Source organism: Panthera onca, chromosome A2 (assembly GCF_046562875.1).
Source record: "Panthera onca isolate mPanOnc1 chromosome A2, mPanOnc1 haplotype 2, whole genome shotgun sequence".
Taxonomy (NCBI): Eukaryota; Metazoa; Chordata; class Mammalia; order Carnivora; family Felidae; genus Panthera; species Panthera onca.
In genome coordinates this window covers 149,994,325-150,019,730 of record NC_138340.1, presented here as the reverse complement: position 1 = coordinate 150,019,730, position 25,406 = coordinate 149,994,325, and the positions used below count along the sequence as shown (strand labels likewise).

Below are 25,406 nucleotides of genomic sequence, written 5' to 3'. Positions count from 1 at the left end.
TTAATAAAAATTCCTACGCCCTCCATATATTCTGGCATCCCACGCAGCTAACAAAGAGATGATCTACCTTTTGGGAGAATCCCACCACCCACGAACAAGCAGCTTCTTCTGACACCCGTGCACAGCCCCTGAGCACAAAAGGCTCAGGGAATGAACAGGATTGCTACACTTCCAGAGCGTGTCTGTGACACTTCTCCAGCAGAAGTTCCTCTTTAATAAACTCCTGGAGACGTTAGCCACCGTCTCAGGCAGTGCATTTCAAACTGTCCGGGGTATCTGATGAAGTGCCTCACAGGCTGGGGGGGTAGGAAGCAGGGAGCTGGGTGGGCAGGGTTCTGGGGCCTTCTCTACTCCCACACGGACAGCCCTGCTTTCAAATAAAGCATCCCAATTCAGAAAGAAGGAAAGCCTGACCAACGGCGCTGAGAAAATCGAGCATCAGCACTGAAATGACTGGCCACAGGTCATTTAGTTAGTGGGTGGCAAGAGCCCGGGGCAGATCACAAATCTGGGGCTTCTAATACCAGGCCCTTAGCATCTCACCGTGCTGGGCCGCCACCTGTCTCTCGGACATGTAGATCTCAAATAATGATGCTGTGGAATGCTCAAATAATGCTTTTTAGGAAGCTTTAAGAAAGCAAGTGCCAAATCTCCATAAAGTGTGCATGAGATTATCTATTGTCAACAGCCCCATGAGACAAAGATATCTTTATGCCCAGCTTGAAAGTGCACTGTTGTCTCTCCTCCACCCCAACTGAAGATAAACAAGGCCAACCTTTAGTACAGTCAGCTAGTCAGTAACTTTGCTTTCCAGGTCTTTCTTCCACATGAGCCCCTCCTCTTCTTTAGCACCCCTTCTTTCTATCAAAACAGGGAAATCTGCTGCCCAAAATGTCACCTATTGTTCAATTTACTGCCTAATTTACTGCCTTTTATCATAAATGAGTGTCTTCGGTATGCTCTGTTCCTCTGTGGTATTTGCTTTGAGAATGTTATCTTGAATGATTTCATAAAGATTTTTTTTTTTTTTTGTCCTGTATCGGAGGAATTTCAGGCATCTGGGATGGAAACAGGGGAAGACACTTTTTCTTGTGGTTAGGAAGATCTTGTGATCATATTAGGTATTCATTCAAGGTACCCTTAAGGTGGCCTAAGAGCAAATTCTATTTTAATCTTTCAAAGGCAGAGATCCCTACCTGGCATTTTGGCTCTATGCTCATCCTGGTTGATTCTTCCACCACAGGCCACCTCAAAAGCCATCACATGCATTTGGCCGGCATTCCATCTGGGAGGGAGAGATACATAGGTAGCTTTAGTGCCCTCTCCCCCTGCCCCCGCTCCACCAAACATCTTAACTTTCCCCTGCCTCTGCCAACTCCCCTGTGGTCTGGAGTGTTCCAGGAAAATGAGGAGTCATTCTTTATTTCTTGCTCCATAAGGGGAGGGCACCATGTGACTCTCTGTGGAAGGGGCAGCGGGGTGGGGAGGGCTGAGTGGTTCAGACAGAGCTGCAGAGATCCAGGCTCAGAACTCCTTGGGCTGGGGTGGGGGGGGAAGGGAGCTGGCTCTGTCGCTGGCCCCTCATCGCCAGCTTGGAGACTGACTCAACTTGGCACAGCTCCACAGCACAGTGCCCCTCCCCCCTCGCCTTCCCCACGCATCCGCCTTCGCAAGCTCTTCCCTCCCTCTGCCCCAGGGCTCCCGCTTACATTCCTTCTATCTCCTGGCATTTTTTCATGTCGTTTTGCTTTGGATTTAATAATAGCTCCACGTTTTCTACTTTATCTGAAATCAAGAATCATGCCTGTATCATGTGTTCTCGGGAATAAAATTTATGGCGAGGCTTGCCGTTGGACTAATTGCTTTTCATTAGGTTCATACTTCTTAACGATTACAAATTGTTTGCCTGTACAAGAAACAGTTCCATTCTGTTCTCCAAATTTACTAGCCTTCGATTGCAACCAGAAACTGGAAGTCTTGGATTGCTTTTACTTGGGGAATGAGGTTCCTGGCTTTTTGCATCAGGGTCTGGCCATACCGAGGGCAGGGAAGAGGGCCGGTAATCCTAGATCGTTCGACTTCAAAGCCCAGATTATGGTGCGTGGTCCAAATGAAAAGCGAATTTAGCTTCTCTAAGCCATAGGCTGTTCTGTGTCTCCATTCTCAAACCCATAAAGTGGAACAAGAAAGACAGAGACAAGATATGTATATTTACTAACAAGCTTACTTTAAAATGAGTTTTGAAAAACCTATACTTCATATAATGAATAGGGGTTTCAAAAGCAAGACAGAAAGAGTATGCCCACCAAAAGGGAGCAGCAGAAGAAATCCCAATGGAAAAATCTGTGCCTTTCTGCGGTTGGAGTCATTTGGTCAAGAAATGATGAAATTACAAATTTCTGGAAAGGGTGTGTGTTTTGGAGTTCCTGAGGTCCAGGTCTCAGCGTGACATTCGGGCAAGGCCAGCATTTAACTGCTCTGCAGAATAAAGAGAAGGAAGTGGTCGAGCCCAGCATTCTTTCCCCCCACAGCAGCGCCTCCCTGGTCTGACGCTGCCCATTATTAGTCTCTTCGTCTCATGGACTTGGAATCAAGCTCTCTCAGCATCATGCCCTGCGAAGTAACGGGTGCTTTAACTCTCTCTGGGCCTGAATGGCTGGTAGCTGGAGGCCCAGGGGAATGGGAGCGGCCCGACCTGCACACAGTCAGGCAGCAGCCACAGCAGCTCCTGGAGCCGGAGCTGAACGCCTGGCGCTGGGGAGCAGTAGGAACTTCTCACTGCCCAGAAGCCCTGAAGCCCTTGGCCACGCCCCAGTCTCCATCTTAGTCTCGTTCAGGAGTCAGGATCAGTCTGCCTCTCACAAGTAGCAAAAGACCCAGAAGAACCAAGCAGCCCAGGCTTTGTTGTTGTTGTTTTCCCTCTAAACACAAGAGTCCACTTACTCCGTCATCCAACAGGCAATTATTGAGTACCAACTGAATTAGGATGGGAGCTAATGGACCACAAGGAGGCATGCGCTATACTGACACCGGCTCAAGAAAGTTCATTTCCGGGAGGGCCTGGGGGGCTCAGTTGGTTGAGCGTGCGACTTCCGCTCGGGTCCTGATCTCACCGTTCTCGAGTTCAAGCCCCGCTGGTCGGCTCACGGCTGTCAGCGCAGAGGCCTCTTGGGGTCTTCTATCTTCCTCTCCCTCTGCCCCTCCCCAGGCTTGCGCTCTCTCGAAAATAAACATTAGAGAGAAAAAAGAAAGGAAGAAAGTTTATTTCTGTCTTCCCTGTTACATAAGATCATTTAGTGACCCCAATTCCTTTCCTGTTGTTCATCTGCTTTCCCCTAGGGCAGTGCTCTTTAAAGTGCGGTCTGGGGCTGGTCAGCTTAAGCATCACCTGAGAGCTTGGTAGAAATTTCAAATTTAAGACCCCACTTCAGAGCTTATTGAACCAGTGCCTCTGGTGGCGAAGCCCAGGAATCTGTATCTTACCAAGCTCTCCAGGTGATGTGATTTCTTTTTCAAAAAAAAAAAAAAAAAAAAAAAAAAATATATATATATATATATATATACACATATGTATATATATATGTATATATATACATACACACACATATATATGTATATATATGTATATGTATGTATATATATACATATATATAATGTATATATCTATAGTGGTAAGATATATATAACACAAATTTATTATTTTAACCATTTTAAAGTGTACCGATCGCGGTGTTGTGCAGCCACTCCCACCATCCATCTCCAGAACTCTTTTTTATCTCGCAAAACTGAAACTCTGTACCCATTAAACATTAACTCCCCATTCCCCCTCCCCGCCCTCCCGCTCCTGGCAAACACTATTCCATCATCTGTCTCAATGATTTTGACCACTCCAAATTCTAAGTGGAAACATATAGTATTTGTCTTTTTGTGAGTAACTTATTTCACTTAGCAGAGTAGCTTCAAAGTTTATCCGTGTTGTAGCATGTGTCAAAATTTCCTTCCTTTTTAAAGCTGAATAATATTGTAATGTATGTATATAAGACATTTGGTTTATCCATTCAAGTGTCAATGGACATTTGGGTGTTTCCATGGTTTAGGTGTTTTGAATAACGCTACTAAGAACATGGTGTGCAAATACCTTTTCAGGAACACACTTTCAATTATTTTGTGCGCGTGCTCAGCAGAATTGCAGAATCATATTGCAATCCTGTTTTTAATTGTTTTAAAACCACCATACTGTTTTCTCTAGAATGGGGTTCACAAACCATTCTTGGTAATGGGTGCTTGGTAAAGGTCTTTCAGGTAGTCTCGGCGGGTCCCAGGAAACATTCAAAGTCAGGCTTCCCCATTTCCAAGGGAGAAGAAAAACATGGAGTAAAGGAAACTGTTTAGGAACTGAATGGTAATTTAAACTTTCTTCAGTGGCCAAGCGCTCTGCTAGACATGCAGATATATTATCCTACTTATTCTCACAAAACTCTACAAGGTAGGAATCACAGCTGAGCTGAGCTGAGCCTGTCGACTTCTCTTTTGTGGTCTGGGGCTATGTTTTCAACTGGTCACAGACATGCCCATAAAGACAATCGATTGATACCTCAAGCCTGACATATTCAAAATGAAACTCATGATCTGTTTCCCTAAACCAGCCCCTTTTTTTCTTCTTTAGACTATAAGCTAGCACCTATTTCATTGATTTCTTATCGCTAGCAAATCCTAGAATTGGTGCCTTTATGAATCACTTCTGTACTGTAATTAAGTCTATTCAGGTCATTCCTGCTTCAAATCTACCTTAGTCTATTTGGATCTTCCCATTTTCTCAGATCCCTTCTAGCCAGCCTCCTGCCAGATTCATTTCCCCCCACCCTTCCTCCCATCCTTCTGTTGGCAATCCCTAGAGCTCAGCTCCCATGCGACCTCCCTCATGAAAGCTTTTGTGAACCCTGCTAATGAGCACCAACAGTATTTTATTATTCCCACTTCATAACGCTATGCACATTCCTCCTGGAACCATAGCTAATGACAAACTTGAGTTAAGCTCCTTCATAGAACCAAGAGCTTGCCTTCATATTAGTACTGACACAAAACTCCATCCTAAGATCTTTGCCTGTAATATGCTGAGTCCTTTTGCCGACACTGGTGCCTGTAAGAGTTTATCAGCAAGTCGGAGACCATAACAGAGATGCACAGAGATTAAGAAATATTGACTTCTTCCAAAGTACGCTCTTCACAGGACATATTTGCCTGTTTATTCCCTGCAATCACCTGAAACTGCAGCCAAGTCTGGCTACTTGATAGTTGCCTCTAAATGATGGAAGAGATTTTTGAATTTTAGGAGTTTAGATGATAATCAGAGGAGATGATGTTACCAGAACCATTGGCTAAGCTGAAGTCATACTGCGCTATTTCTTTGCCCCAAATTAAACAATATGGGTGACGTATATATTTTGACTAGGGGGTCAAGGTAACCTCCATTCTAAATCCACCTTTTTAATTTATTAGTGGTTTGACATTTGGCAAGTCGTTAAGCTTCTGTGGGGCTCAATTTCCTCCTCCTTGAAACATGTGGATAATATACCTGCTCCTCCTGTCTTACAAAGTTGTGAGCAGGGTAAGTTGTGAGAAAAGGTATGTGAAAGAATTTAGAAAACTAGTATCAGGTACCTTTCCGCTGCTGATACTCCAAACACAGTGACTTATAATAGCGGCCATTTATTTAGTGTGTGATTTTGTGGGTTGGCCAGACTGTGTGGTCTGTGTCAGCTTCGTTGATCATTGCTGGGCTCACTCACATGTCGTGGTGAACTGGCAAGTTGCCTAATAAATGGGAGACCTAGGCTGACCTCCAATCACGTGTCCAGTGGTTGTCAAGCTGAAGGTTTGGGTAACAGAAGTGACTGTGCCATGTATATCTCATCATCCTGGAGGTCAGCTTGGGTTTCTTCACGTGACAGCTTCAGGGTTCTGAATGAAGACAAGCTCCATAGTGCCCAGGCTTCTCAAGTGTCTGCTTGTTTCACTTTCCCAGGATCCCAATGGCTGAGCCCAGAATCAGGTGGGGGGTCATTCAACGTTTCATGGTAAAGGAGCATGGATGGATGGATACAGGAGACAAGAAGAATTTATGGCCATTTTTACAATCTATAAGACTATTGCCAATTGGGGTAAACAGCAGCAGATGTTCTAGCACTCAGTGCCCAACAACATCGCTGGGAACTACAGCGTCTGTGCCCAATAGCAGGGTGATTGGAGACCTTGCTAGAGCCATCCCACACTGTGCTTTGGGGGTGTTACTCTCAGCTGGGTGGCCTTCCAAACTTAGCTCTCTGGCCTTGCCCAAAAGTCTGTGAGGCACTTGATATCCTTTAACAAATTCCTGTTTTGTTTAGACTAGCTAGAGTGGTTTCTACTGTTTCTGATTGAGGATCCTGACACAATATAGTTTTCTGAGGTTGGAGGGCTGTGGCTTTAAATATCCCATACTGAAGAAGGCACAATTTTTGCTTTATTTTTTGGCAAATATAATGTTTAGTTTACCTATTTCTGTGTACGTATTCAAATAATCCAGTTAGGCTTTGATACACAAGCTCTGGAGTCCTCAAATATCAGAGCAGATGGTCTGAGGAAAGAAGGAAAGAAAACTCTATTTCTCTCGCTGAGAAAAGCAAACACTTAAATTTTGTGTAAAAAAATCAAAGCTCTCTAGCTCCACTCAGTGTTCTGTTGTACTTATGCGGCACCGCAGTGTTTTGCAAGAGAATGAAAATAAAATTTGCTCATTGTGGCTTCATTGGATGATCTTATTCTTTGGCCACTTTTAGATGGACACCTCAATTTAAAATTTCTTTCAAACTACAAACCATATGGAATAGTGACCAAGAGCATGGGCTATAGAGAGTTCTGGATTTGAATCCTGCTGCAGCTACATACCAGCTTTGTGACTTTGGGCCCATTACTCAGCTTTTCTCAGGCTTCTCTCTGTAAGATCTTAAGAAGATCTATGACCAGGCTCAATTTGCATTGGAGAATCATCTTTGGGAATACTTGTGTGATAAAATTTAAAATTGAGATTTTAAATATGGTACTTTTGCTACTTTTGCATGACTTTGACAGTCATAAAAATAGTCATCATCATTTTCATTTCATTGTGATGCTTGTCATGACATCATTTCCAGAAGTGGTACATTTGGAAGTATAGAAGTCTTCCTCTTAAGCTTTCTTATATTGCGATAAAAAATATGACATTAAATTTACCAATGTAACCATTTTTAAGTGTACAGTATTCACATTGGTGTGCAGATCCCTAAAACTTTTTCTTTTTAAAAAAAATTTTTTTTTTAACGTTTTATTTATTTTTGAGACAGAGAGAGACAGAGCATGAACGGGGGAGGGGCAGAGAGAGAGGGAGACACAGAATCGGAAGCAGGCTCCAGGCTCTGAGCCATCAGCCCAGAGCCCGACGCGGGGCTCGAACTCACGGACCGCGAGATCGTGACCTGAGCTGAAGTCGGACGCTTAACCGACTGAGCCACCCAGGCGCCCCCCTAAAACTTTTTCAACTTGCAAAACTGGAACTCTATAAGCATTAAATACTAATTCCCCCTTGCCTTTGGCAATGACTTTTCTATTTCTTGCTTGTATGATTTTGACTACTTTAGATACTTCATATGATGGAATCACCAATATTTGTCTTTTTGTGACTGGCTTATTTCTCTTAGCATAATGTCCTTGAGGTTCATCTATGTTGCAGCATGTGACAGAACTTTCTTCTTTTTTAAGGCTACATAATATTCCATTGTATGTATATTTCACATTTTCTTTATCCATTCATTTGTCAATGGACATTTGGTTTGCTTCCATCTCTTGGCTATTTTGAATAATGTTGCAGTGGACAGGTGTGTAAATATCTCTTCAATATCCTGGTTTGAATTCTTTGAGATATATATCTAGAAGTGGGATTTCTGGATCATATGGTAATGCTATTTTTAATTTTTTGAGGAACTTCTAGTTTTTCATAATGGCTGCACCATTTTACATCCCCACCAACAGTGCCTAAGAGTTCCAATTTCTGTGCATCCTTGCCAACACTTGTTATTTTCTGTTCTTTTGATAGTGGCCATTCTAATGGATAGGTAGTTTTGATTGCTTTGATTTGCATTTCTCTTATAACTCGTGATGTTGAGTATCTTTTCATATATGTGTTGGGCATTTGTATATTATCTTTGGAGAATTGTTTATTCAAGACCTTTGCCCATTTTTAAATTGGGTTGTTTTTTGTTGTTGAGTTGTAGAAGTTCCTTGCATATTCTGCATATAACCTCTTATATCTATGATTTGCAAATATTTTCTCCCATTCTGTAGGTTGCCTTTTCACTCTGTTGAGTGTTTCCTTTGATGCACAGAAGTTTTCACATTCGATATAGCTCCATATGCCTATTTTTGCTTTTGTTGCCTGTGCCTTTAGTATCATACCAAAGAAATCATTGCCAAGTCCAATGTCCTAAATCTTTCCCCCTATGTTTTCTTTTAAGAGTTTTATAGTTTTGGTTTTATGGTTAGGTTTTTAATCCATTTTGAGCTAATTTTTATGTGGTGTAAGGTAAGATCCAACTTAATTCATTTGTACATGGATATCCAGTTTTCCCAGTACCATTTGAAGAGACTGTCCCTTCCTTATTGTGTAGTCTTGGCATCTTTATCAAAAATCATTTGACCATATTATGCAAAGGTTTATTTATGGACTCTCTATTCTGTTCCATTGGTCTCTACATGTTTTTATGCCACTCCTACACAGTCTTGATTACTGTTGGTTTGTAGTATGTTTTGAAATCAAGCAGTGTGAGGCCTCCAACTTCACTCTTCTTTTTCAAGATTGCTTTGGCTATTCAGAGTCTCTTGAGATTCATTTCTAGGATATTTTATTCTATCCCTGAAAAGAATGCCATTGGGATTTTGATAAGGATTGCACTGAATCTGTAGATAACTTTGGGTAGTATGAACATTTTAACAATATTAAGTCTTCTAATCCATGAGCACAGAATGTCTTTCCATCTATTTGTATCTTCTTCATTTCTTTTAGCAATGTTTTGGAGTATTCAGTGTACAGGATTTTCATCTCATTGGTTAAATTTATTCCTAAGTATTTTATTCTTTTTGATGTTACACTAAATGAGCTTGTTTTCTGGTCTTTTCAGATTGTTCATTGTTAGTACACAGAACCACAACTGAGTTTTGTTTGCTGATTTTCTATCCTGTAACTTTGTTAAAATAATTTAAGTTTTTTTTGTGAAATCTTTAGGGTTTTTGACATACAAAATTATGTCATTTGTGAAAAAGATATAATTTTACTTTTTCCTTTCCAATTTGTTGGGTTTTTTTGTTTTTTTTTTTTTGTTTTGTTTTGTTTTTTGGCATCAGAGTAATGCTGGCCTCATAGAATGAGTTTGAAAATATTCCCTCATCTTCAATTCTTTGGAAAAGCTTACGAAGGATTGGTATTAATTCTTATTTAAATGTTTGGTAGAATTCTCCAGTGAAGCCTCTGGTCCTAGACTTTCTTTTGTTGGGAGGCTTTTGATTACTGCTTCAATTTCCTTACTAGTTATAAGTCTATTCTGATCTTTTAATTTCTTATGATTCAGTGTTGGTAGGTTGTATGTTTCTAGGAATGCATCCATTTCTTCCAGGTTATCCAATTTGTTGGCATATAATTGTTCATGGTGGTCTGTTAGAATCTTTTTGATTTCTGTGACATCAGTTATAATGTCCCTTCTTTCATTAATTTTGTTTTTTGAGTCTCAACTCTTTTTCTCTTTGTCTAGGTAAGGACTTGTCAATTTTGTTGATATTAAAAAAAATCTTGGTTTTGTTAATTTTTCTATTGCTTCTATTCTCTAGTCCATGTATCTGTGCTCCAATATTTATTATCTCCTTCTTTCTGCTAACTCTTGGTTTAAATTTTTCTTCCTTTTGTAGTTCCTTGAGATGCAAAATTAGGATGTTGATTTGAGATCCTTCCTCTTTTTAATGTAAGCGTTTGCCACTATAAACTTTCTTCTTAGTATTGCGTTTTACTATATTCCATCTGTTTTGGTATGTTGTTTTTTCATTTTATCTCCAGATTTCATTTCTACTAAATCCCCTTGTGATTTCTTCTTTGAATCACTAATTGTTTAAAGTGAATTATTTATTTCCATATTTTAGATGATTTTCCTGTTTTCTTTCTGCTATTGATTCCTAGTTTCATTTCATGTGGTCAAAGGAGATCTTTATATGATTTCGATATTCTTAACTTTGTTAAGGCTTGTTTTGTGGCTTAACATGTGGTCTTTCTTGAAGAATATTCTATGTGCACCTGAGAAGAATGCGTATTCTGCTGTTTTGGGGTGCGGTGTTTTGTGTATGTCTGTTAGATCCAACTGGTTTAATTGTGCTGTTCAAATCTTCTGTTTTTCCTTGTTGATCTGTTTAGTTGTTCTATCATAACTTAAGAAGAGGTATTAAATTCTCCTACTGTTGTGGTATTGCTGTCCATTTCTCCCTTCAGTTCCTCAACAATTATATATTTGGAAGCCTTAATCTCTCTTTAAATGTGATAGGATTTGCAGTTCTCAAGGGGATCATATTTCACAAGAGTGGAATGTAAATGCTGCCTTGGGGAGACTATATGCTCAAATGAGTGAAGCTCTTTTTTTTTTTTTTTAATGTTTATTTATTTTGAGAGAAAGAGAGAGAGAGCATGAGCAGGGGAGGGGGAGAGAGAAAAGGAGAGAGAATCCCAAACAGTTCCATGCTTGGGGCAGAACTTGTTGCAGGGCTCGATCTCTTGGTGAGATCGTGACCTAAGCTGAAATCAAGAGTCAGAGGCTTAACCAACTGAGCCATCCAGATGTCCCTGGCTGAAGCTCTTTATGGCAAGAATAGCTTGGGCCATTGACCACTCTTTTGCTTAGAAAACTTTCTCTATCTCCCATACCTCTCACCATGGCCCAAGGTGACTTTTGTCTACTTCTCTAATCCCATCCCATGAGACTTCACTACTCATTACTGTGCAAAGCTACCCTGACCTCAGCTATTATTTTTTGAAAACCTTTTCTGCTTTAGCACTGACACATGCATATGTGTACATGCACACACACACACACCACACACACACACACAGATAGATATACACACTGCATCGTTCAAGGTATAGTATATATGAAATCTTTTCAGAGAAGACTTCCATAACCATTCTTTTATTTATTGATTTATTTTTATTTTAGAGAAAGGGAGAGAGAGTAAATTGGGGAGAAGGGGAGAGGGAGAGAGGGAGAGGGAGAGAAAATCTTAAGCAGGCTCCAAGCTCAGCATGGAACCTGATGTGGGGCTCAATCCCATGACCCTGGGATCATGACCTGAGCCAAAATCAAGAGTCGGGATGCTCAACTGACTGAGCCACCCAGGTGCCCCTCCATAACCATTCTTGATGTTTGGTGGCTTTCAATCATGTAAAATGGCTTTACATATTTTTATTTTTTTATTTTTGTTTTGAAGGTATATTTATCAAGTTACATAAAACATACAAAATATTTTATGTAATTTTGCTAGCTTGATTGGTATTTTAAAATAGACAAGTAGCATGTGGGCCACCATTATGCTCTTGTATCAAACCTCACGCATATTCAAGATGGGCCTGTAGGGAAGTTATATAAACAGAATTATTTATTATAGCAGAATGTTGAAAGCACCTAATTCTTTTCCCTGTGGGACATTTAAGTTCTATCCAAATGATGGAACAATATTTATCCATATAATAAGATTGCTTGAAGCCTATGAACCATGGAGGAATGTTTATGATTAAAAAAGCACAATGGAATGTAAATTAAGGCTATATGAAAAATGCATACGGAAAGAAATAAATGAAATAGTTCTCAGGATGGTAGGACTAAGGAATCTTCTCTACTTATTTTCAAACTATTTATACTGCTACACTTAGCTCTATAATTTGAATAAAAAGCAAGAACACAGATCGTTAACCCGTTCCCACACTATTATGACTGCTGCCAATGGAGAAATGCTTTGAGCTGTGAGGCCACTTGGCCTCCCTTGGCTTTCTGTCTGCCAGCAGCAGGGTTTCTACTTTTGCTCTTGTGGATATAGTGGGAAAACAGCCACAGAGGGCTGTACAGATTAGGATCAAATATCTGCTAGACAAGAAATAATCTAAAGAATCTATAAAAATGGATAGTTCAGGACTCAAGGGGAATACATTTTTGGAATTTTGGAGAATAAGTTTGCATGACTTTGTCTGGCACCAACTTCATGAGGTGGAGGATTTAGGATTCATTCAGTTCTCTTGCCAGGGAAGAGAAGGGACAAGGGGACACATGAGGTCCAGCATAGGTAAGTCAGGGACTCTAAGGGAGCCGAAGCATCCTGAGGGATGAGCCGATACTATGCAGGCAATGAAAGAAGGTAAGGTGGGTGGGTGATAGAAGAGAGACAATGAATGAGGGCAAAGGCAGAGCCTTTAAAAAGTGCAGGTGTCCCTGAAAGTCTGCATCAAGCTCTGTGTGGCAGAGCTTTTGAATAGTCACCTGACAGGTTTTTGGAGAGGACTGGAGAAGAGTAAAAATTAGGAGCAGGGAGATCAGTTTTTGAAACGTTTAAAGAGAGAAAAGCTGAGGATGTGACCCAAGGCCTGAGTAGTGGGGATAGAGGGGAGATGAATTTGAAAGGAATGAGGAAAGAGAATTACCAGGCCTCTGTAACTGGTCAGAAGGAAAGCCAAGGATGGCAGCCAGGATGCTGGCTAAGCATCAGAGGGCATTGGTAGGACCGGTGTTACCAATCTCCAGAAACCAGCAAGGACTCAGTATTAGTTTATATTTTAGATTGAAATTATAAATTTATATTTATTTAGGTCTGCCTCTTTCCCAGGTTACAATCCCATGGGGATCCATAATGTTTATACTTACATTTTATGTTTACATAGGCCAAGCTCTCCAGTTACATTATTGGAAAAAGAAATCCCACAGTCGATTCCAGGCCTCTTTGCGCATGACCTTTTATAAATGGAACTAGGTTTGCAGTCAAATCTAGAGGCATTTATGAATGAATACTGACCCCCAGTGTCTGGGTGCAGAAATAAACATTAAATAAGGATTAGAAAATAAAGATTATAAGATACCAAGCCTTCTGAGAGAGGACCTGGAATTCAAGCTACGAAACAAGTAACATTCCCTACAATGCCATTCAGAATCCTAATGTGCTTCAGAAATTAAAATGCCGACTAGCTAACCTATGGCTAATGACTGCCTGGAGAATTCTAATGGATATTCTATAGGACAAGTGCCAGAATGGATGAAGTGGCCTCAATGCAAGTGGCCAATGGATGCATGGACTTTGCCCTCTCTGCTCCAAGGTCCAGTTTCAATTACTCCAAAGACTCTCTCACTAAAAGGGAAATTTATGTAACTAATTTCACTAATAAAAACTCTACCTCTGATTCCCCACCGAGGCCAACATTATGTCAAATGAAGTTTCCTCTTCAAGTGGATGCAAGGCTGTACAGTTGGCGAACGTTCCCTTTCCAATAGCTGTGTGGCTGGAGTGAATTCATGAAAAATTCTTGAGTAAACTCTCTGCAGCAAAATAACTCCTTCAGGTGCTGCAGGTGCCTTATCGAGAAAGTGAGAAAATGATCATTTGACGTTTTGGCCAATGGTTCCTCCAGTTACTGTCTAGTCAGCATCTATCTTCTGCAGACTGGAAACCAGGTGCTGGCTCTTTGGAGACATGTTTATGTCACATTCTGGGCTATGCTGAAGTTTTTAAAAACTTGGCTTTGCAGAGAATGAAATGAACAGGTTGAGTGATAAAGCTGTCTTGATGGGTAGAGCTTCCTTCATGAAAACAGGATCTTTTTCATGAACCTTGTTTTTTTTTTTAAGTGAGAATAAACTTAAGGCTGATGTGGCCAATCACAACATAAATAAGAGGCATATCTTTGGTACCAACACAACCCATTTACCTTTAGTTTGGGGCAATGAGAACCATTCATTGACCCTCAGCAGTCTTAGTAGAAGGATGCATAGAGGAACAGTAGAAACCCAGGCTGCTTCAGAATCATGTTTTCAATTGGGCTATGTCACTGAGTGACCCATGGGACACTTCCAAGGTGGCTGCTGCACAGAGCTCAAATTCAAGGGAATGTAGGCCCAAAGATTACATACAGTTTAGGAGCCAGACTGGTGACAGGAAGAAGGGATGCCACCCTAAGGCAGTAAAGGAGATTTACAAAGAAGGCTTTGCAACAGGAGAAAGAAATTCCATTTACTATTTGTTCGGCTACAAGGTAATGGCAACCATAATCCTGTTCCTGATTTGCTGTATCAACAGAAAAGCTGATTGTTGGTCTAACGCCTAACTGTAGTGCCAAACATAATCGAAATAAAATGAGTGTGCGACTTACCTAAAGGACTGAGATTTCGAGTAAAAAAGCACAGAAAGCAGTAGCCTTTATCCAGCCACTACACAGAGGTTGTTTCAGTTGCTGCTCTGTCAGTATTTTTTTCCTCCTGTCACTTTATTTTTCCTGGTTTCATTTTGAAAAATTTCAGACCTACAGAAAAGCTAGAAGAATAATACCATAGTACAGTATTATACATTCTTTCCTTCAATTATAACATTTACTATGTTTGCGTTCTCTCTCTAAATATAGAGGGACAATTGTGTTGGCCTAATCATTTGAATGTGGGTTACAGACACGACACTTCGCCCTTAAATGCTACAGACCCCAAATGTCCTTTATGACTTTTAACTTAAAAATATCCAATTGAAGTTCAAATGTTGAAGCCCTAGTCCACAGTGTGATGGTATGTGGAGGTGGGGCCTTTGGTAAGTGCTTAGATTTACATGAGGTCATGAGGATAGATCCCTTGTGATGAGATTAGTGTCCTCGCCCTCCTTTCCTCTCTCCACCATGTGAGGAGAGCAAGAAGACATCTGTCTGAAAACCACGAGGGCCCCCATCAGGCACCAAATCTGCCAGTTCCTTGATCTTCGACGTCCCAGTCTCCAAGACTGTGATAAATGTTTGTTGTTGAAGCCACCTGGTCTGTGGTATTGTTATAGCAGCTAGAGTATACTAAGACAAATGTTCTATAATCCACTGTCATTACTCTTGCCTTTAACTTCAGATTGTCCCAAATGTGGCCCTTGGAGCCAATTTTTGTGTCCCAGTAGTCTTCGGGCTATTTCTTCTTTTCTGATTTAAGATGTTCGAAGCTCATTTTGTACTTTGTCTGTCCCAAACCTGGAATTGACCATTTCTGCAAACACCCTGGTTCTGTGGAATAGTAATTAGAAGGCAAACTCAGGAGGGTAGACGTGCTTATTATTACTAGGTTATTGCTTCTAGGTCCTTTCAGAGGACAGGGACAGAGTTGGGGGTGAGAGGTGGGGAGGGGAGGGTGTTAGGGAAAGGAAAACACACACACACACACACACACACACACACGGTCATATAAATATCTCCAGTTCAAAACCAATAAAATAGCATTCCTCTTTATCTGCCTCCATGTTTTATCTCCCTTCTTCTGTAGTAAGCACCCTGATTTACAAGAACATCAACAGATTTGCTCATTTTTTAAACTTATGAGATTGTTTCAGAATTATTAAAAAGGGTCTCAGGAACATTTTCATCCTTAACATCAGTCACCAAATCATCCTGCATCTTTCAGCAGAAGTCACACATAACAGATTAACAGGTCTCTAGACAGCAAACAGAGACAGTACAGACTGTATACAAGCCCCAACTCAAATTTGACGATTTAGCAATGGCTGCCGTTTGGTTTCTCTTTAGTACCAACAAAAGACAAAGTTCAGAACAGATGATTGATGGCTTCGATTTTAACTGCTCAAAGACTATTCAAGATGTTTTCTTTTCGAAATCTATCCTGTTTGATGTTTGGCGTTTATTTCAGAATGATCCAGTGCGGTGGGGGAAGAGAGAGGGAAGATCTACATAACAGTGGTCATAAGCTAATGAGGTGGCAGTTGAGTGGCAGATGGGCATGAGTGTTCTTGGTACTATTTATTTTTTTAAACAATTTTTTTTGATGTTTATTTATTTTTGAGAGAGACAGACAGAGTGCAAGCGGGGAGGGACAGAGAGAGAAGGAGACACAATCTGCGGGAGGCTCCGGGCTCTGAGCTGTCAGCACAGAGCCCGATGTGGGGCTTGAACCCACGAACCGTGAGATCATGACCTGAGCCAAAGTCGGACGCTTCACCGACTGAGCCACCCAGGCGCCCTTCTTTGTACTTTTTATACTCTCTGCTTTTATACTCTAAAGCATTCTAGAATAAAAATATTTTTTTGTTTTTGTTTTTGTTTATTTCATTTTAGAGAGAGGGAGAGAGGGTGTGAATGAGGAGAGGGGCAGAGGGAGAGAGAGAGAGAACCTTAAGTAGGCTCTATACTCAGCGCAGGGTCCGGTGTGGTCATTCAACCAACTGAGCCACCCAGGCATCCCTACAATAAAAAGATTTTAAAAAACGTATTCCTGTCAAATCAGAGTAAGTGGAAGCTTAAATGGCCAGCCTTTAACTTAAATATGCCCTTGACCTAAATAAAAAGCAAGTAAGAGATATGTGGCTGTTTTATGTGTAAAGAGGCAGTGATGGGGACACTCTAGCTTATCTCTAGAAAACTATCAAAGGAACTTACAGTTTTGGGCAACTTAAGGTCCCAATGTCTTAAAGGCTAGGCTACACAGCCAGATTATCCTCCAATAAGTAAAACATTTAAACCAATTGCGGAAAAAGAATGACTTTCATTCTGCTCATCATTCGGCCAAATGACTTTGTCATAAGAGGGAGACTGAATGATTAAAATATTCTTACATTTTGGATGTTTCATATTCCTCTTGGAATCGGTGGCTTAAATTCCCTTCACAGTCCAATGTGAAAACCCTCAGGCCACAGCATAACATGGCATCCACCAAAGCCAGACCTGCTGTGAGGCAAGGCACTATTTAATACAACAAGTGCTGTTATAAAAGTCAGCCAAAAACTTGCAAAATCCAATTATGCAAAACAGAAAAACAGGAAACATAATAAGGAACTGCAACCTTGAGGCAATTTTGGTATCTTTCTGAGGGAAAAAGAACATATGAAAGGCGTTCCAATTCCATCCACATTGTTGTAAATGGCAAGATTTCATTCTTTTTGATTACTGAGTAATATTCCATTATGTATGGACACACACACACACACACACACACACACACACACGAACACCCTTTCTTTATCCATTCATCAGTTGATGGAACTAGAGTGTATTATGCTAAGTGAAAGAAGTCAGAACGACAAACATCGTATGATTTCACTCATATGTAGAATTTGAGACACTCAGCAGATGAACATAGGGGAAGGGAAGGAAAAATAAAATGAAGACAGAGGGAGAAAAACCACAAGAGACTCTTAAATACACAGAACAAACTGAGGGTTGCTGGAGGTGAGGTGGGTAGGGGGATGTGCTAAACGGGTGATGGGCATTAAGGAGGGCACTTTTTGGGTTGAGCTCTGGGTTCTACTCCTGAAATCATCACACTATATGTTAACTAATTAGAATTTAAATAAATACATTAAAAGGAAAAGAAAGGCTTTCCAGGTAACAGGGAAGCTGAACTTTGAAAAGTCACTCTTGCTTATAAAAGCAAGAAAGTGAATGAAAAATGACACCAGGGATGATGAAACCTCTGTGTAGTAAAAGTGCTTCCCCTAACCGATTCGGTCAAAAGCAGGAAGCGGCTAGGGAAATAAAGAACTACAGCGACATGAGAGAAGGAGCAGGGAATTACCTGAGTCTTCTCTCTTTTCTGCGGGCGGCAACATGACCAGGAGGGTTTCTGTATTTGGCCACCAAATCGGCCAAGTGCTGCCCACCCGGGACTGGTTTTAACAGGCTCACACGCTGACCACCCCCCCCCCCCCCCACAAAAAAAATCCCCTCTAAAAGCTACAGGGCCTGGGGACGCTTCCCAGACTGGAAGACAAAGAACCACCACCCTATTGTGCACATGTGGTAACAGCATTTCCATCAAGGTGATCAAGCTCCAAGATGGGAAATAATCTACAAATCGCAGGCAAAAAAATCTGGATGAGCTTGAGAGATAAACAGGTCTCATTTAGAAATCTTTCCTGCACATCTTATCAAAGAAAAATACATGACGTAATGCATTTTCATCCAAGGACGCTTTGTTGTCAGTGCTCAAATTAGCATTAGAGGATGTGAAAACCTCCGTTTTCTGAAGCAGAACTTGTGCTCTCTTAGAAAAAAAAGATTCTCGGTGTACTGGGATACAGCACTTGTGGAAAATTTCTAACTTAAAACCTGGGAGAAGCATCCTGCTGTGGCCCTTATCTTACCACACTTGCTGCACCCCGGGGGCAGTCAGTCATTCCAACCTGGGCAGAGGAGACGGGTCTAGCTGGCTTCAGGGCAAGTCCATCCTGGCAGCAGGCCGGGCTGCCCTCTCTAACAGCCAAATTTCTAGACAGGCTATCTGCCTTTACTTTCAAAGAAAAAAAAAATCCCCCTTTGTTTGGTCCCAGCTTCATAGAGAACAGAAAGTTGCCAAGATCAGGATGCAGGTTGGCCTTCAAGATTCCTACATCAAAAATTCTGGATGTGAGCCACGTGAAGAAAACAGCTACATTAGGTGGTCTAAGGACGAAGTGCTGGAATTGTTAAAAATAATTTTACATGTCTTTAAAAAAAATGGGGTGCCCTGCTGGCTCAGTCAGTATGGCATGCGACGCTTGATCTCGGTCGGGATTGTGTTTGAGCGCCACGTTGGGTGTAGAGTTTTAAAAATAGAATCTTTACAAAAAAAATAATTTAACATGAGGTTTTCATAAATGTCTCATTTATTTCAGCCAAGATCTCAAAAACAATACACCAAATTACATCAGAAAGTATCAGCAAAAATTATCCCTATCTTAGGAGATCTGCCAGATTCCCAAGTGACTGGTTGCGAGTGTCGCTTTGTGTGCAGAACCACATCATTCTGCCCGGGGTGCTCCCTGGAAGTGAACGAGGACAAGCGGAGGACAAGGGAAGAATCCAACTCTAGGATCTTCAGCTGCATTAAGATACGGTCACCACTCGGGTTAGGAAATTCAGAAAATCCAGAGATGAAGCTGTTAAAGAATGGTCTGAGGTATAGCCTGGCCATAGGCTTGGAATTCTAGAAAGATCTGATCTCTGAATTCCAAAGAATATTATTTGGTTAAGTAAGTGGACTAAAATGAAGGGCTACAGCAGACACTACTGGTTCGTCAGAAATGTAAAGCATCCACATGCCATGTCCCGACACATCCCAGATGTGGCCAGCTGGGAGCACACCAGGGTCATCTCTTCTTCCCAGACATCTTTGTTCTAAAAAGTCTCAAAGGAAGGACCAAATGGAGACCAAGCAGTGGCAAGGGTTTTAGAATTAGTTTCTTCCATTGCCATTTACTCTGAAATGGATACAAATAGACTAACCCACAAATGAAAAATCATGAAAAACTGATAAACAGCTACAGATTTTTTTCCATAACTCTGTCACTGAAATATACGTCCCTTGCCTTAAAATAAGGCAAGAGTTTAAAGAAACCGTGACTTATATACCCTTGACATCTAAAAATATGATCTGGAAAACAGTATCATTGAGACTGATCAGCAACCATTTCTGTCTGTGGCCTACCCTAGCTGCTGTATGTCACATACTATAATCTTTTGCTCTCTGTTGATGAACAATAAATGTGTATGGCCAGCCCCAATGTACCATATTTTTCCTGCTCATGGGAATAAAATTACATGCATTATATTTTACCTTCCCCCTGACCCTGATGTTCAATTTATAGGGAATTAGGAGTGTCCATGCAATGAAATAGGTGCAACACTTTGAGAGTTACAGAAGATTTGAGCCAAAGACTAGTTCGGAGGCCTTTACCTAATGTTTATCAGTCACATGGAGATGCTTTGAGGAGATTCATTTTAGGTCACAGACCTTTAGTTTTAAGCAATTTTAAGTAACCAATGATTAAAGTTCAACAAAACAAAAGGAGAACATCAACAGCTATGGCTGTCGACACGTTGCTAATCCCAGCAGCCAAAGGGGAATCGTACCAACTGTCAAAGAAAGGATGTCTCTGGTCTAGAGACAAGGCAGAGTGCCTTACTGTTTGTTGTTGGCTTTCTTGGAGGAATCCACCGGTGATTTCTCCCATTAAATGGTCCTCTGGTTTTAACTAGCAAAGCATCCCTTTTCCTAGAGGAGAAGACTAGTAATAAATACTTAAGTAGAGCATATTATCTAATATACCTTACTATCATCCCAGAAAGTCTCAGTAAATATAAAAGTGAACTACCTATTGGAATAAGTAGTGTCTGTCAATAGTGACTCAATAATGATTTATTAAATGGTGAATACCTTAAACTTCACCTCTACTTGTTACTCTCTCATCTTAGACACTCAGGACCTTGATTAAGCCCCACTGGTTACCAATTAGCCCCATGAATGACTAATTCAAACAGGACTAGCAAGAGAGTTCTCATCAGACTTATGACAAAGCACTCAGGCATCCTAAATCTTTCATCTGGGCAATAACATTTACCGAGTTACCTTATAAACTCTATCCCATTGACTAGTTCTGGAAAAATCAGGGGAAAAAAAAGAGAGGGAGATCAGCACCCAAAATATACTGCATGCCACTTCCTTTGCAGCTATTCCTAGCAAGTAAATGGGAAAGCTTTCATTTTTCAACTCGCTTTTTCACTTTTCCTTGATCCTCTACTTTCTTAATGGCGGCTTGGATAGCCTCTTGGTTGCCCAGGAACTGGTGAGGCCCAACAGCATGCAGGTTCTCATCCAGTTCCAGGAGAATGGGCACTCCAGTGGGAAGAGTGATGTTGATAATGTCTTCGTCGGAGATACCTGTAGATTGGGAGAGGAAGGGACAAAGCATTAAAGACAACACAGGAGGTAATTCTGTTCGGTTGTTTCACTGCACATTTATTGAGTCCCATATTAGTGGCATGTCTGGAACCACTCCAGATACTGTAAGGCATTCTAGCTATAGTTCCTGGAAGTATAAAAACTTCTCAGAAATTTAAAAAAAAAAAAAAAAAAAAGCTTAGACAGAGATTCGCATCATATTAAATTTTAGGATAGATACCCTTCAGGGCAACCTGTTGTTCCTTCATGTTTCCTATCTAAATCTTGTACATGAACCATCATAGTAGCATAATAGCCAAAAAGTGGATACATCCTAAATGTCCATTAATTGATGAATGGATAAATTAACTATAGTAATTGCGGTATACCCATACAATGGAACATTATTTAGCAATAAAAAAAGAAATAAGTGCTTAATACATGCTAAACATTGATGACCCTTGAAAACATTATGCTAATGAAAGAAGCCAGACATAAAGGACGGCATGTTGTAGGATTCCATTTATATAGGAAAATCTAGTGTGAGAAAAATAGATTAGTGATTGCCTAGGGCTAGAGAGAATGAGGAAATTGGGAAGTGACAGTTAAGTATAGGGTTACTTTTGGGACTAATGAAAATGTTCCAAAATTGACTGTGGTGATAGATGGGCAATTCTGTACACATACTAAAAGCCACTGAACTGTACATTATGTAAATTATATCTCAAGAAAGCTGTTAAAAAATACTAAACAGATCCAGAGAAGTTAAATTAAATTTCTCAAATCACAAGACTGATAAGGCAATCACATTGCACCTGGTTTTCTTATTCCCAAATCCCAGGATTTCAACTCTGGTCATCTGACTTGTTCACGGCTACTTCCAGCGCAGTATAAGGAAAGAAGAGAATGTTTGCAATCATGTTCTGCCCTTTTGAAGGGCTGGGTACTAACTAAACAGTAGCACGTCGTGTTCCTCCGTCTTCAGGGCTGGTAAGGACATGAACAGATTCATCTGATCTCCTTGAAACAGTTAACAAACAGGGATCATGATGCGCCAGGTTTAGGGGTTGTCGTCTGGGAGTTTAGAAATGAGTTCTAGGTCTTTGGCAAGGGGCTGGAGAGCACATGGGAGTCTCCTGTTTGGCCAAGGTCCCAGATCTAACCAGATCTTGACAGGTCCTCTCTTCAACAGCACCACACTCGAGCTCATGTCTATGGCTCAGATAACATCCCACTTTTGTGTGGGACCAAATCAAAGAGCCAACTAAACAAAGGCCACGAGAACTATCATATTTCACATACAAAGGAAGGAGAGCTCAACAAAAATAGAGACATTTCCAATAAACACCAAGTTGACATTCCACTTTAATGACTACTCAAATCATTCACACAGCAGACTAATTACTTACAAATATTTAAAATGCTTAGACTGGTTAATAATCAGTCAATGAGACTTAACAGACTGAAATTTTAAAATAGCAAATTAGGAAAAACCACAGTGAAGCTATTACTCATTACTCGATTTTGGCATAAGCCATTCTTCATCCTGAGAAAGTTAAGCCAGCAGAACTCCTAAGGCTAGAATAATGCATCTGCACCGAATTAAGCCAAACTGAATCAATACTGTATTATGCAATACTGTATTATAAATTCACTAACTGGAACATCATATGAAAGTTAAAATGAGTGAACAAACAGCACATCCCCTGTCTGATAACTGGCTTTGATTTTTGTTATTGTTTTTTTGGCTCCAAGAACGTTTGAAGGGAAATATCAGAGTTCTCACCCTGCAACTGCCCTTCTCCGTCACCGCTCCCTCCACTGCCACCCCTCCTTCAGCCCCCAACCATTGTCTTTAATTCTTGAATCTTCACGTAGGAGCATCTAGGAGTTAACTGTGGTCAATCCACATGGTTGGGCTATTTCGAGTAAGAAATAATGAAAGTTTATGGTAAGTCAAAGGGGGTAACTCAATGCCAGTATGGGAAGAAATTCAAACAACTTCATTTTCTGTATACAGGAATAGCTCCAGAAAGTCAAATCTGCACCTATGAGCCCTCTCCACCAAGTCATTATAGCAGGAACAGGAGCCACAGCCAGTTATTGAGATCACTGTACATTATTTTATTTATTTTTTAAATGTTTATTTATTTTTGAGAGAGAGACAGAATGGGAGCGGAGGAGGGGCAGAGAGGGAGACACAGAATCAGAAGCAGCCTCCAGGCCCTGAGCTGTCAGCACAGAGCCCGAGGCAGGGCTCGAACCCACGAACTGTGAGATCATGACCTGAAGCTGAAGTTGGACGCTTAACCTACTGAGCCACCCAGGTGCCCCGAGATCACTGTACATTATTAAGTATATTAATACTTATGTTAATATGTATATACATTAATTAAGTATATTAAGATGCACTTACAGCATTCACACTTGGCCTTCTATTAGAGGTGGCTGTGCAAATGCTCGCTTCGCCAACCAGGATTATAAACGACTTGAGAAGAGGGACCATGTCTCATCCATCCCTGTGTCACACATGCTCTCAGACCAGTGCCTTACCCCCTGCGAGAACTCAGTAATATTTGTTCAACTGTAAAGAACCTTCTATTATATGCATTGGCTGCCAGGATCCAGAAACTGTTTAGCTGTATGATCCACTTTTACAACTGTATATATTGTATGAATCTACTTCTTATATACAAACACAAGCGATAAGGAACAGAACATTAGCTACAAACTCTAACTTATAAAGTCCATACATGAAAGCACTCTGAAGACTTTTCAAGAGTTCCAGTATCGGCCGAATTTCAGAAAGAGATCAAAATGGGGACATAGCTCCTCAAAAGCCAGGATTTTGCATGTCCAATTCTAGGGGCTATATCCTGTGCCAAGAACAGCACCTGATTTGACAGGCCCTCAGCACACAGCTGAAATGAATAAACCTGAACTCTCTGGGCTTTCCAATTAAATCTATTCTTTTACTCTTGAAACCTTGATTAAAGACTGTGTTTCCTTTATAACCTTACCAAAGAGAGAGAGAGAGAGAGAGAGAGAGAGAGAGAGAGAGAGAGAGAGAGAAGGCACTTAGGCTTGAATACAAGGTATTTAGTGCTAATAAACAATTCAAATTAAATTTGTCTATATGTTTTCTTTGATTTCCTCCAAAGGTTTGCTCATCTCAGGCAACAGGAGAAAAGACGGCCAGGGAGACAGATTTGTCACAGGATGAAAGCAAACCCCAAATCTATAGCGTATACTTTTGGAAACTAGGAAAAGAGGGAAACCACTTCGAGCAATTCGTTTGGCCGTGAGGTGCACCCACGCGCCACTTACCTTTCCCAGTCAAGAAGGTCACAATTCAAACCCCGCTCATGGGCGGTCTGTGGTGAGAGGCCTGTATTGTATTGCAAAAATGAGAGCTGACACAAGATGTTCTCAATTTCATAGATGATCTATCTTTAATTAGAAATCTTTCAAGTTTGGATGCTACTATTTACAACTTATGCTGGGGAGCAAGTGCAAAGGGGTTATTTGAATATTGCAACACGATGATAGGATAACAGCCTCTAATTTGGAATAAGGCAAAGAGAAGAATCCACATTGAATTTTAAAGTTAAGATAGCCTGCAACTTTTAAAAGTAGAAGTTTTCCTACATCAATTAAACTTTGAATAAGAGAAAGCCTGACCATACCACCAGACAAGCATTTGCTTTACAGTAGAGAGGTCTGAATTTGCAGCTTCCGAAAATATCACGCTAAAATGCCAAAGGTGAAGCACTCGTCAGCCCCGCTGCCACAGCTGGCCCCGGCTGACCTGCCCTCCCCAGCTCTCTAATTTTGCCTCAAGGCTTCCTTGGCTTGCTTTGTGTGCAGCTGCACCCAATTCTTCAGGGACCAAGCCTGTCGTTCATGAGTCTCCTGCATGCCACTCTGATTCCAAACTTGAAACTGCCTAGTCCTGTGCTTGAACCCAGACTAAACAATCCACTTCCGCTGGCAAGACGCAGACTACATCCAATGCTTCAGTTCAGTCCCTGGATTTTCCTTCAGTGTGGGCCAGCAGCAAACAAACAGGAAGTGACTATGCCAACCACAGAGAAAGAAACAAACGCCTGTCTGGAGCGCTACAGGACAAGATGCTTTTAGATACTAAGCCTGTGTTAGGAGCTTTCGCGGTGGTGCTCTGTGACAAGTGTCTGAACCAGTCAGCGCAGGGCCCTGCTTTTGCCTGGACTTATTAGCACAGCACAGGCAATCCTCTACGCTGCTAGAAACAGGTAAAGCAGTTCCTTATGTAGGAATTTTCTTACTATATAGTATCTCATAGGTCTGTCTGCAGTCCTTCTTCTGAAAGTGTCAAGGACTACTTCCCAGTTAAAAGTAAAGCAATCTCCCAATTACCTACAATTTAAAAGCAGAGATGTTAAATAAGTAATCGACACG

General features: G+C 41.0%; 1 protein-coding gene across 3 annotated transcripts in view; it reads right to left on the bottom strand.

Moving 5' to 3' along the window:
• Positions 1-18,897: 18,897 nt before the first annotated feature.
• The window catches only part of BPGM (bisphosphoglycerate mutase), a 30,978-nt gene continuing 24,469 nt past the window's right edge, over positions 18,898-25,406 (bottom strand). For all 3 annotated transcript variants that reach the window (XM_078439203.2, XM_060633187.3, XM_060633188.3), the window contains one exon: positions 18,898-20,969. In XM_078439203.2, coding sequence (XP_078295329.1) covers positions 20,788-20,969 — 182 coding nt within the window. In that variant the 3' untranslated portion in view covers positions 18,898-20,787. The remainder of the gene's footprint in view (positions 20,970-25,406) is intronic.